Here is a 13,956-nt window from a genome sequence, read left to right as displayed (position 1 = left end):
GATTTGAAGTCTGTGTTAGGGAAACACATTCCAGTCGGAACAAAAATACCCCCGACTTGCATGAATTTGAAATACCGATTTCTCCAGGCACCTTGGTTTAGAAATCTCTATTAGGGAACACATTTCGGTGGGAACAAAAGCTCCCCCTACTTTCGTGTGTTCTTTTTCTTCTTTTTGGCTTTAAGAGGGTTTAAACTTTTCAGTTCACTCGCCTCTAGGCTCTTTCGTGTGTTTGCAATGCCGATTTCGCTGCTTGGTTTTAAAGTCTGTGTTAGGGAACATTTTTCGATGAGAACAAAAGTCCCCCTACTTTCATGTATTTGCAATGCCGATTTCCCCAAGGCTGCTTGGTTTTGATGGCTGTGTTAGGGAAACCGTAAATCGGGCCAATCAAAACGATGCAGTTAGGGCGTTTAGATAACGCCTAATATGTTACAGTTATTCAATTGTTTATCTAATGAAAAACAACATTTTGTTAGTTGCGATAGATGCGTAGAAATATTCCTTATCAAGTGATGCAAACATTTCTCCTATCCAGTACGAAATGTTCGAGCTATAAGCATTCGAAATCTTTCATTTTTTCCTGCATGTTCTGTGTTTAGGTTTTCATTTTACCCTCCATATATTCCGGTTAGACGTAGTCCCACGTCAATATGTATTCTATGTAATTTAAAATGATATTAATTTTCGAGGGGTGAAAAATTTTCAAGGAAGGTTATGTCTAAAAATGATTTTATATTATAATAATCAGTTTTAGCGGTAATATCATAGTAGTTCAGTCGAACCCGTGAACTCATGCAAGAAGCTGGGAGTTCTCGGAAAATAAATACAAAGCCGTTTTGTCATCAAGAGTAGAAGCTGAATCGAAACCTGCACATAAGTCGTGATTTTTCATACTACAAAAATTACAACATTCTTTGTGTCTTTATCCAGACGGAATACATGGTCCTCTATTACCGGTTGGAATAAATTGATCGGTGCTAGTGCATGCGCGTTTTTCCAGAATATACATCTCCGGGAAGAAGTCCAGCCATATGAAAAAATATGAATGTCTGACCGGGCAGCACTCTCATGCAACTCAGTCTATTTATTTTTCAATACAGAGTATTTAGGGTGGGCGTAAAAATAAAAATATCTTGTAAATATAGAGCAGATCTCATTTAATTTTGACTATAAATATGAATGTTTTGTTTAAAAATATACTTTACGTGTCCACGTGGACATTATCTTAACCCCCTCCCCCCTCACCGTGGAAATGCGTGGACATTTTCGTAACCCCTATCCCACCTAAAGTTGTTCACGTGGTTTTGTGGACAGCCCCTAATATATTTATTGTTCCCTTTTGAAACCTGCATCGTCTGCATCCTGCGAATAGATTCATATTTATTGTCAAAATGAAACCAATCAAAATTAAAGGTATCAAGTGTTACTTTTCTTATCACAAACCACTATTCTGACACGGAAAAAACATTACGGGTATAATAGCCTCTCAGAAAAATACGCAACAATTGACGATCTAACGCAAAATGTAAACGATCGGTGAAACATCTCGATTTTGGTTTCGAACTAAGAAAATGTCGGACTACGCACGAAAATTTGATTGTACGAAGAGAAACAAAAAAAAAGTTCGATTGAAGCTGACGAATTCGAACGAAGCAATGTAGCCACACCAATACAACTCAATGTGTTTGTTTACTTTCACTGCATACAATTCGTACGACCACTTTTCTGCACCCAGTGTCCCCGCCGCCTAAAACTCAAAAACAAATCACTTCCGGACTTTCCAAGGTAGTTCCCACCTAGGTAATGCGAACTGGATCAAAACGGCTGTCAAAAAAGATCAAATGATCAGGAGTGTTATTTTTCTTATGATAATCAACATAAAAGAGGTATTGTTATCACTTCACGGTGGAAACGAAATCAACGGCACGCCACTGAACTACGTTTTACGAGTTAGTGAACTGTCGAAGATAATAATGAGTTTTCAGGCAGAATGAGCACTTTTCAAATGAAAATCATTAATGAAAATTAACTTCTTCGTATCAAACTGTTGTTCAATGTGAATGGAAAACTTTGTTCTCGTCATGTGGTATGATAATGTCATACAAAAATCTTATCTGAAGATAATTTGATATTATAATATCATTATAATATCAGTTTTAATGGGAAACTAATTTCATAACCAGATGTCGACACAGTACCGTTGTCATCGCAAATACATTTCATTTCGTTTCCACCGTAAAGTGTATTCGAGAATCAGGCCCTATTAAATAATTTTTTTAAATAACTAAATTATTAAATAACTTTATTCTAATTTACATAATGCATATGTAAATTAGAATAAAGTTATTTAATTCATCGAACAAAACGAAAATAATAATTTAACAACTCAATCTTTATTTTCGTTCGATGAGTTCGAAACAGCAAATTATGAAAATCGTCGTCGACGAAACACACAGTTTCGTCGCACTGAAATCGCGTTCGCATCGCGTTTACTATGTCAGGTCCGGGCGGTTTGCATTTGATTTCCACAGTCGTAAACAAAATAGCTTTCCCGCAAACGATCCCGCGCCCACGCCCACATCGCATCGCATTCACTATGTCCTCGGCCTAATGCGTTGTCCACGATTTTTTGTAGGGGAAAGAAATCTACATGGTGGTGTACGAATTCGAGTTTGAGCTACTGTAGATAGCAATGACAGAATCATTGATCTCACGGCTTATACTTGCGCTGTAATATCATGGACAGACTTACAGCTGTACTAGCGTTGTACGTGTACAGCGTTGTACAGGTACCATCGTACCATGACAGACATACTTTGGTTGTACATTGTACCGTATGTCAAACTGACAATCAGAAATTTGACCAATTTTCACTACATATTTCAATGAAAGAGGTTTTTATTTAGCGTCTAAACTATCACAACAACAAATTTTTTTCCAATTCATTTATTTGTAAGGCTCAATCGCATAAGCTTTGCGGAGCCGCTAATTCAAGTTTTGTTTATACAAAGTTTCAACTAATTGCTATGTTTAGTAGGATTCGACCGAATACTCGCGGTTTACTCGAGGTTAAAAGGGCAACCATTTCTGTGGGACAGGACAGGTTAGGGATTAGGATAAGGAGTACCGTTGTCTCAACAGAGGGTTTCCACACGCACTGTAGCATTGTGCATAATGACCAGGGATATCATCTGGTGTTCGACTAGCTGTCGAGGGTGGGCGACGGTGAGATGAGGGTACAAGACAAACAAACTAATAACGAAAAAGAAAAACACAACAGCATTAAATTTTTATACTAGACCGTTTCACAAACATATAGATCAACTGCATATAGCAGATGTCGCGAGTTCCCAACACGTCTCTAACAGGAACATAGGGTTGTCTTCCTTGGGCCTCAAGGGCATTCAAAAGGTACTCTCTGGCTGCGTAATTATCCGTACATTGCCAAACTGCGTGATCAATGTCATCGTAACCGTTTCCACACCGACAGACATTGCTTTGAACAAGATTTATTCTGTGGAGATGCACATCTAGCGAGTAGTGGTTGGACATAAGTCTACTTATTACACGAATGAAGTCACGACTTACGTCCAAACCTTTGAACCACGCTCTCGAAGAAACATTTGGAATAATTGAATATAGCCACCGCCCAAGACTTCCAGTGTCCCAATCGGTTTGCCAACTCAAGAGAGAACTCTGACGTAGTAATTGGAAAAATTCATCGTATGAAATCTGTCTATCAAACAATTTGCCATCCTGGGCACCCACCTTTGCGAGAGTGTCCGCTTTCTCATTGCCAGGAATTGAGCAATGAGAGGGGACCCATACAAAGGTTATCTTATAAGATCTTTCGATCAGTGCACTCATCTGCTGCCTCACTTTTATGAGGAAATAAGATGGGTGCCTACTAGTTTTCATCGACTGGAGAGCCTCAAGCGAACTGAGACTATCCGAGAAAATAAAGTAATGGTCCGCAGGCTTGTTGGAGATCATCCCCAATGCGAAGGCGATTGCTGCCAGCTCAGCAACATAAACGGAACAAGGTTCCTGCAGTTTGCGGAAGGCGCTCGAATTTTCATTGAAAACAATGATAATATAGTTGATTATATTTAACACCATGAATATTTTGATAAAACATTTATTCACAAAGAACATAATTCTCGGTTTTTCGGAAAGCGAAAGAATCTCTTTTTTTGGCCCGATAATGTCATTTTCATAATTTATACACTCGCTCACAGCTCATTGAGCCATTTTCGATTTTTCATTTCAGGAACATTTACGCGTAAGTCGGAAAACAAAATACAACTGGCCATTACACTGACAATTTGGATGACGTCATCAAAAAAAATGTTTACTCGCTAAAAAACAGGAAGTGGGTTATATCTATGGTATAACCGCAAGGGTGACGTAGGACTATCGTTGATTTAGAGATCATTTGTATGAAGTTGAATCTGAATTCATTCTGAATGAATAAATATTTGGAGAACTTCGAAAACGAGAGCGTTACGTTTCCGTTTATGCATCCAATATTGGATACGGAAATATCCTACTGATGGGGAAGAATAATCTTCAGAAGCTATCCTGTTGATTGCGATTGATTGAAAAATCACAAAACCTAATGTATTTGGTCACAGTGTTACATGGATAGAAAACATCAAAATAAACTCTTTCATATGAATGTAATTTTAAATTCCCAGAGGAACTGGCAGATTATTTTCAGTAACGATTAGATATTTCCACATTTTCCTCGATACTGGAAGCCCACCAGTGGTTAATGCTAACTCGATAACCATCTGTTAATAGCACTTGATTGAAACATATTTGGTCACAGTGTTACATGGATAGAAAACATTCAAATAAACTCTTTCACATGAATGTATTTTTAAATTCCTAGAGGAAATGGCAGATTATTTTCCGGATCTTTCTCGATCCAAACGGAAAGAATTCCGTGCGTGTATGTGTGTGTGTGTAGCGGCTGCTTCGAGATCTTCCCGGGGAACCGTTTGTAGCATCACTCTCCTCCTGATGGATTCCCTTCTGGCCTAAGGTGCACAAACAGGCTCTTGGTGACACCGTTCATCCGCGCTTTCATGTTAAATGAAGAGCTTCACCACAACAGCGACAACATGCTCCAATCGCTGTTCAATTAGAACTGAGTGGATTTCCGAGCGGCGCTCGCTTATATACCGATTGGTGATTTCAATAGCCTATTTTGAAAGCAAATTTAAGACTATTGAAACAAGTTTTTGGATCAGAAAGTAACAAGTATAGAACGCGTAGACATTTTATCTTTCGAATGAAGTGTTTATCATACCATTTCGTTCAGTTGTTTAGGAGCTATTAACACTCAAAATCTCGGTCTTCGACGTAACGCTTTCGTTTTCGAAACTTTGATTTTACACACCGGTATAGAAATGAAAGACGTAGTCCTACGTCAAAAACATTAAAATGAACTCTTTCGCATGAATGTATTTTTCAGTACCCAGGGGAACTGGCAGATTATTTTGCTGAATGGCATCCAAACGAAGAGTTCCGCGCGTGTATGTGTGTGTGTGGCGGCTGCTCCGATCTCTTCCCGGGGAACCATTTGCGGCGTCACTCTCCTCCTGATGGATTCCCTTCTGGCATAAGGTGCACAAACAGGCTCTTGGTGACACCGTTCATTCGCGCTTTCATGATAAACTAAGAGCTTCACCACAACAGCGACAACATGCTCCAATCGCTGTTCAATTAGAACTGAGTGGATTTCCGAGTGGCGCTCGCTTATATACCGATTGGTGTATTCAATAGCCTGTTTTGAAATCAATTTTAAGACTATTGAAACAAGTTTTTGGATCAAAAAGTAACAAGTATATAACGCGTAGACATTTTATCTTTCGAATGAAGTGTTCATCATACCATTTCGTTCAGTTGTTTAGGAGCTATTAATGCTCAAAATCTTGGTCTCCGGCGTAACGCTTTCGTTTTCGAAACTTTGATTTTACACCCCGGTATAGAAATGAAAGACGTAGTCCTACGTCAAAACTAGCCTTGTCTCTGTAAGCCGTGCATTGGTCACATGATGTTTGTAAACACCGTGTTTATCAGTGATGCTGTTTTGCTCTGTTCCAGTGTTTCAGATTTCCGCAATCAATATCGACAATATCAGTTAGCAAAACGTAGGCTAGAGGTCATCAACGAACTCGATTACCCTGGCGCTGAACGAATGTAATATATCTCGCAGGGAATTGCTCATACGGAAAAATGTCCCTATCGGATGTCACATCTTCATTAAAAGGATTAATCCGAACACACGGTGGACTGCAATTGCTTGAAGATCGAAATTGTATTGTTCGATTGGATAACAATCCAACCGATCAAAAAGTGAAACTAATCTCCGGAGGCGGAAGTGGCCATGAACCGGCTCATGCAGGGTTCGTCGGGAAAGGAATGTTGACGGGAGCGATTTGTGGAAACATCTTCAGCTCTCCATCTGTTACCGCTATACTGGACTGCTTGAAAGTGGTCGCTCATCAGGATGGAAGTGTTATCTTCATCGTGAAGAATTATACCGGTGATCGATTGAACTTTGGGATAGCGCTGGAGAGAGCACAATCTTCGCTAGGGTTCAACAAAGTACGAATGTTGTTGGTAGGAGAAGACTGTTCTATCGATGACCGTAATGTAAAGAAATCGGTTGGAAAACGAGGATTGGCAGGTGTTGTGATGGTACATAAAATATTAGGTGCTATGGCAGAAATGGGATGCAGCATTAACGATGTGTATAGCTTCGGCGAGGGATTGCTGAAAAACAATATTGCTACAATTGGCTTTACGTTTCACCAAAATGATGATATGTTGGAAAATATCGAAATTGGCAAAGGTATTCATGGTGAACCTGGTGTTTACACAATGGATGCGACTAGAGGATTTGAAGATGTTATTGACATTTTAATCAACAAGCTCATTAGCAACATACCGAAGGCAGCAGAAGTAGCTTTACTGGTGAACAATTTAGGTGGAACGTCCGAATTTCTGATGGGAGTTTTTATAAAGGCGTTTTCTTGCAAAATTGAACAACATTTCAATGTCACTAGAATCTACTGTGGGACATACTTGTCCTCTTTGGGCCAGCAAGGTATCTCTGTTACCCTTCTTAACCTTGGATACTCTACTAAGTTAATTGAATACTTGGACTTCGATGTGACAGTTCCGTGCACACTTTTTGGGAAGTCTTTGAGCGTTAAATTGCCTATATCCGAATCAATCATCATTGGCCCACCTGAATTGCAGAATTCAACAGTATCGGAAGAAACATTTGTTGTAAGTGAAAAATTTGGCGCCAATCTTATATCCACTATTATAACTTTTGTTTGTGAAGCTCTTATTTCATGCAAAGACATGTTGAATGCCATAGATAAGGAATTAGGTGATGGTGACACTGGAACTACCATAGCAAAAGGGGCAGGTTCGATTATGAAACAGTGGGAAGATGGTAAACTAGACCTGAGACATCCTCGGCGGCTGATGCAACAAATCAGTGTTATTCTGCAACAAGAAATGGGTGGTTCATCAGGCGCATTGTATAGTCTTTTCTTCCAGGGAGCTTCCAAGGCTTTCATAAACGATGAGAAGAATAATCAAGATGTGAATATTCATCACTGGAATCAGGCGTTGAATTACGGAAATGATACCATTGTCAGATATGCTCTCACTCAACTCGGAGACCGCACAATGCTTGACGCCCTGAGAGAAGGTGAAAATCGTCTTAAGCTGTCCGTCAGCCAGGAAATGTCTGTGTTGGATTGCATAGAAAATTTTACTAAGGGATGTGAGGAAGCTGCACGTGTAACTCAGCTCATGATACCTAAATCAGGTCGTGCAGCATACTCTGCCAGTTCACAAACGTCAAAATCCTATCAATATCCTGATCCGGGAGCACATGCAGTGTCGATTTGGGCCAGGGCCTTATTCGAAGCGTGCAAACAAACAATTACAGAATAGGAATAGAACTCTATGTTTATTATTTGGATTTTTATGTACAATATTAAATACATCTATTCATCTCAGAGGCGACGCGTGACCAACTGAGCTACCTGTTCAATTTCATTTACAACATTAAAATAACAGTATTGCGATGACAGATCTTAACATTTTCATTTCTCATCTATACAGTAAAATCAGTTTTTTGTGCGGTTTTTTATGCGATTTTTTTTTGTGCGGTATTTGGAAAAAATGAAGTCACCGGTCATTTTTTTTCTATCTTTGATATATATTTTATCGCTCTACATAGTGACTGTGTCAGCTAATTCCCATTCTCATGTTTAGTTTTGTTTGTTTTAAGGTGTCAGTAGGAGCTTATTGACAGGAGCAAAAAATTGATTTTATGATCTGCGCAAGTGAATAGGCCGCTTATGAAAGTGAAAAAAGGAAATCGAATGTTGATCACGAATGGAATCATTAAGATTTGGGTTATTATCTTGAGCTAAGTGGTGCGGACTCAATCCACTTCATTCTCAAGCAAATTCATGCATGTTTTCAAGCGATTTCTTGCAATAAATTCTCAGACCACCGGAGATGCCAGATTTCCAAATATGTTTGTAAATTTACAGATATATCTGTAAAACATTCTTCACATCTATTCATCACATCAAAAATATTGGACTCACCATATGACATTTTTCCATAGTTTTAATACAGAAAAGTTATTATATTTAGTATATATCAATACACATGACGTTAGACCAGCGATACTCAACCTGCGGCCCAGCAGTCCTTCTGGTTGGCCCATCTGGTGTGTATGAACTTTTGCCTTGACATCATTGCAGACGAAAGAGAGGATACGGTTATTCACAATTAATGAAAAATTGCATTCTCTACAGGTAAGGAAAAATCTTGAACGAAAATTGTCTCTGATAAATATTTTCTGTTCTAGATAAGATTGTTTTGCTGAAATGCAAGGAGATTTATTGAAAAATAGTTAAGTTAGGGTCAGGACTATGTCTTCTAAGTATTTAAACAACATCGAATAAAAATTTTCATTCTATTTTTAACAACTTACATTTGCTTTCGGGTCTGCTTATGACGAAATATGGGTTACTGTTCGATATTGTTACGACAGACATGGTTCATGGCCGTGTGGTGATCTAAAACTTGTATAGCCTTGCATGGCGGATGGAAAGTATACACTGCATTTTCTTATAAATTTCATCAACGACAAGACCGCAAGCCTTGGTGGATGTCCAATATATCAACGGTGAAATACTGTTTTTTATAAAAATTAACAACGCGTATGTATGTGTATGTATGTATGTGTAGATCGTTGAAATATTTAAACACATTACAGGACATAAGTTATTAAGTTTTTTTTTTTTTTTTTTTTTTTCTGTATTATACTGACTTTCAACGCTTCTGGCTGGTTCGTCACTTTTACCTTCCATTTTGGAAGAATGTCGGGAGTGAGAATTGAACTCGTGATCTTGAGCGTGAGAAGTATGGATGTTACCTCCACGCCAGATCGGCTCCAAGTTATTAAGTGGTCCGAAAAATAATTTTTTTCCACTTTTTCCCAAAAATGACAAATGAAAATTAATAACTTTTGAATCACTGAATCGATTTAGATGATCGACTTTTTTTAATTGACCTAGCCTTTTATTAAAAAATATTTAACTTGCGAAAAAAATAATTATATTTTAGTAATTATTGATTGTAATCGTTTTTTATTTTTTTATGACTTTCGACTAGAGGGCGCTATATTTTTTTATATTTTTTCTTGAAAGCTGAGGATTTTTTACACAACATATCTCGATATCAGGGTTGCTATTTTTTCGTTTTTTAGATATGATTTTAAAAAAAATCATTTTTCCCCATTTGTCCAAAAATAACTTTCTGCAAAAAATCATAACATTTGAACTACTGAACCGATTTAGATGATCGATATATTAAATTGAAGCCAATAAGCAAAATTCACACTTGCGGGAAGATTGGATTCTAGTAGCATAGGTCTAGTTTAGTCACATATGAATATTGATCGAAGACTTGAAACATGTTAAATTTACATAATTCTAACTTAAAAACGATAATTATAGCATCTCTGATATCGAGATATGTTAGGTAAATAATCCTCAGCTTTCCATAAAAAATATAAAAAAATATAGCGCTCCTATCTTTAACCGAGAAAACTATGAAAAACTAACTAAATCAATAATTACAAAAACAAAATTCAATTTTTTGCGCAAAAGTAATATTTTTTCAAAGAAAAATAACTCGTAAGCTTCAATTTGATATGTCGATGATATGAATTGGTCCAATAGTTTGAAAGTTATGACTTTTTGTAGTGGAAAAAATGGGGAAACATTGTTTTTCGAACCATCGATTAGTTTTGAAAAATCATATTTCAAAAACGAAAAAAATAGCATCTCTGATATCAAGATATTTTATGTAAAAAATTCTCAGCTTTCAATCCATATTAAAAATAGGATCCATATTATATGCAAGTTAAATATTTCTCAATTAAAGCTCATTGGCTTAAATTTGATATGTCGATCATCTAAATCGGTTGAGTGGTTCGAAAGTTATAAATTTTTGATAAAAGTCATTTGGGAAAAAGTGGAAAAAAATGATTTTTGGGATCACCCTAAAATGGAAATGGGCACCCTAATGACAAATTAAAAAAATACGAGTTTAATGTTTTGCGATAAAGAACAAAATTACCACTTTTGACGAAGATCTGAGAACCACTATATTAGTTTGGCATGGAATGGCTGTATATATATATACAGAATACAATCTTACGTGCATCGTGATGTACAAAGTATTAATGAATATGTGAAAATTAACGTTAAAAGACATTTCTATAGATCTGCACACTTTTACAGACTTTTCCACATTTTTAACAGACATTCACATGTTTTTACAGACTTTTTTTTTAAAATCATCTGGCAGCTCTTCCTTCCACTTTTTATCGAATATTTCCAAATCGCAGGAGTAAACATTTACGTGACTCTGACTTTGTTTGTTTTTATTACGTTCGGAAAAACGTTATGACAAAGAGAGGGGACATTAAAAATACGTTGCTCAGTGAAAGGCTGAGATGCTCTTTCAGAGATGCAATGGTTAATTAAACAATTGACGGAAATATGTAGTTCGTTCATTTTATAATTTTACTTATTTTTGCCCTTGACAACAATACCTCTTTTATAGTGTTGATTATCATAAGAAAAATAACACTCCTGATCGTTGGATCTCTTTTGACATTTCAATTGGATCTTTTTTGACAGCCGTTTTGATTCAGTCCGCACTACCTAGATCTTGAGGAACCCTTTTCTTTTTTTTTATCCAGTTCATTTATTTGTAAGGCTCAATCGCATAAGCTTTGCGGAGCCGCTAATTCAAGGTTTGTTTATACAAAGTTTCAACTAATTTCTATTTTTTTTTTATAAATTCGTTTATTTTTACAGGCTCAGTTACATAAGTTTAAAGGAGCCGAAATCTTAAATATATTTTTAAAACTATATATATGAACAATTTTCTTAAATCTATGGTTAGTAATGTGGGAAACCGATTACTCGCGGTGGACTCGAGATTAAAAGGGTGACATATTTTTCTCAGGAAAAGGATGGGGTATAAGGAAATTAAACTAATTTCTATGTTTAGTAGGATTCGACCGAATACTCGCGGTTTACTCGAGGTTAAAAGGGCAACATTTTTGTGGGACGGGTCAGGTTGGGGATATGGATATGAGGTATCGTTGTCTCAACCGAGGGTTGCCGCACGCACTGTAGCATTGTGCATAATGACCAGGGATAGCATCTGGTGCTCGACTAGCTGTCGAGGGTGGGCGACGTTGAGATGGGGGGACAAGACAAACAAACTAATAACGAAAAAGAAAAACACAAAAGCATTAAATACTTATACTAGACCGTTTCACAAACATATAGATCAACTGCATATAGCAGATGTCGCGAGTTCCCAACACGTCTCTAACAGGAACATAGGGTTGTCTTCCTTGGACCTCAAGGGCATTCAAAAGGTACTCTCTGGCTGCGTAATTATCCGTACATTGCCAAACTGCGTGATCGATGTCATCGTAACCGTTTCCACACCGACAGACGTTGCTTTGAACAAGATTTATTCTTTGGAGATGCACATCTAGCGAGTAGTGGTTGGACATAAGTCTACTCATTACACGAATGAAGTCACGACTTAAGTCCAAACCTTTGAACCACGCTCTCGAAGAAACCTTTGGAATTATTGAATTTAACCACCGCCCAAGACTTCCAGTGTCCCAATCGGTTTGCCAACTCAAGGAGAACTCTGACGCAGTAATTGGAAAAATTCATCGTATGAAATCTGTCTATCAAACAATTCGCCTTCCTGGGCACCCACCTTTGCGAGAGTGTCCGCCTTCTCATTGCCAGGAATTGAGCAATGAGAGGGGACCCAAACAAAGGTTAACTTATAAGATCTTTCGATCAGTGCACTCATCTGCTGTCTCACTTTTGTGAGGAAATAAGATGGGTGCCTACTAGTTTTCATCGACTGGAGAGCCTCAAGCGAACTGAGACTATCCGAGAAAATGAAGTAATGGTCTGCAGGCTTGTTGGAGATCATCCCCAATGCGAAGTCGATTGCTGCCAGCTCAGCAACATAAACGGAACAAGGTTCCTGCAGTTTACGGAAGGCGCTTGAATTTTCATTGAAAACACCGAAGCCAGTGGATCCATTGAGGCGAGACCCATCAGTGAAGTATCTTTTCATGCAATTGACTTTTTGGTACTTTCGGTTAAAAATACGGGGAATGAAAGTTGGTCGAAGCTGATCTGAAATCCCAAGTATTGCTTGTTTCATCGACAGATCGTATTCAATTGAGGAATTGCTGATGGTGAAGTGAGCACGGTCTGGAGTAAACGATGGAAGACAAATATCTGATGAAATATAGTGATAATAAATTCTCATAAATGACATTCGCTATCCAACTCTTGACGAGTAAAGTTCAGTGTCGGTATTGTGCGTTGCCACTTTTGCTATTGTGCTATTGGTACGAGTGAATCGTGTTCGAGTGAAGGTCATTGCTGTCCGCTTTCGACCTGACCTTTTGTGAAGTGGAACGAAGGAATAAAGGAAGCAGCGCTCTTGCAGCGAGCCGGATTGCGGCTGTTGAACTGATTCGGCATAACGGGATCGCCATCGCGTGACTGTCGCAAACGGGATTCATCATCACGTGGCTGCGTAAGCTATTCTTACGCTATTGTGTTGTCTCCGTAGCGCGTAGCCTCTGTCTCTCCCTGATTAGGGCAGTAGAGCGCATTATATATTAAGGTACACATATTTATTATTAATATTATTATTCAATTCATTTGTTCATTGTTTAATATTATTATCATAATTTTTTTTTGCTTTTTTTGTTAAGATTATTGTTAAAATCAATAATAATTTAGAAATAGGACAGAAATTTTTGTAAAATGGAGAATAGTGGAGGATCTCCAGAGATGGAGATCTCCGATAATGAATCTCATACAAGATCTGGGAAAAAACATAAACGAGTCCCTCATAAGGAAGATAATTCTTCTGGGGACGAATCCGCTCATCCTACCAAGCCCCCCTCTAAGAAAATTGCAAGCCTCCCTTCTCAACCCACTGTTACTTCCACTCCCCCTCTCCCATCATCGATTTCGCTTCCCCCTTCTGATGCTTCCGATCCAACCCAATCCTCGTCCTCGTCTTCCCCCTCTGTTGTCTCCGCTCCACGTGTCAGAGTTTATCCAGAAGATGCACCTGGAACTGGCCCTTGGGTTGTTTTCCTCCGGCCAAAACCGAAAGGAAAAAACCTTAACGTGATTCAGATCATGAAAGATCTGGCCAGATACACTTCTGTATCTGAAATTCGCAGGGTTAGACCGAACAAATTGCGAGTTGTCGTGAATGAACGGAAACACGCAAACGAGATTGTTGCTGATCAACATTTCACTCTCG

At 38.1% G+C, this 13,956-nt stretch overlaps 1 protein-coding gene across 2 annotated transcripts; it reads left to right on the top strand.

Moving 5' to 3' along the window:
* The first annotated feature begins 6,084 nt into the window (after window positions 1-6,084).
* Window positions 6,085-8,086, top strand: LOC129776538 (triokinase/FMN cyclase-like). 2 transcript variants are annotated; one of them, XM_055782243.1, is made up of 2 exons: window positions 6,085-7,305; window positions 7,364-7,528. In XM_055782243.1, exons 1-2 carry the CDS (start codon window positions 6,247-6,249, stop codon window positions 7,388-7,390), a joined length of 1,086 nt encoding a protein of 361 aa, XP_055638218.1. In that variant the 5' UTR covers window positions 6,085-6,246; the 3' UTR covers window positions 7,391-7,528. The 2 variants fall into 2 exon arrangements, with proteins under 2 accessions (XP_055638218.1, XP_055638217.1); XM_055782242.1 differs by having other exon boundaries at window positions 6,085-8,086.
* Window positions 8,087-13,956: the final 5,870 nt, after the last annotated feature.

Source organism: Toxorhynchites rutilus, chromosome 3 (genome assembly GCF_029784135.1).
Source record: "Toxorhynchites rutilus septentrionalis strain SRP chromosome 3, ASM2978413v1, whole genome shotgun sequence".
In the NCBI taxonomy this organism is placed as follows: Eukaryota; Metazoa; Arthropoda; class Insecta; order Diptera; family Culicidae; genus Toxorhynchites; species Toxorhynchites rutilus.
This window is presented reverse-complemented; position numbering and strand designations above follow the sequence as displayed.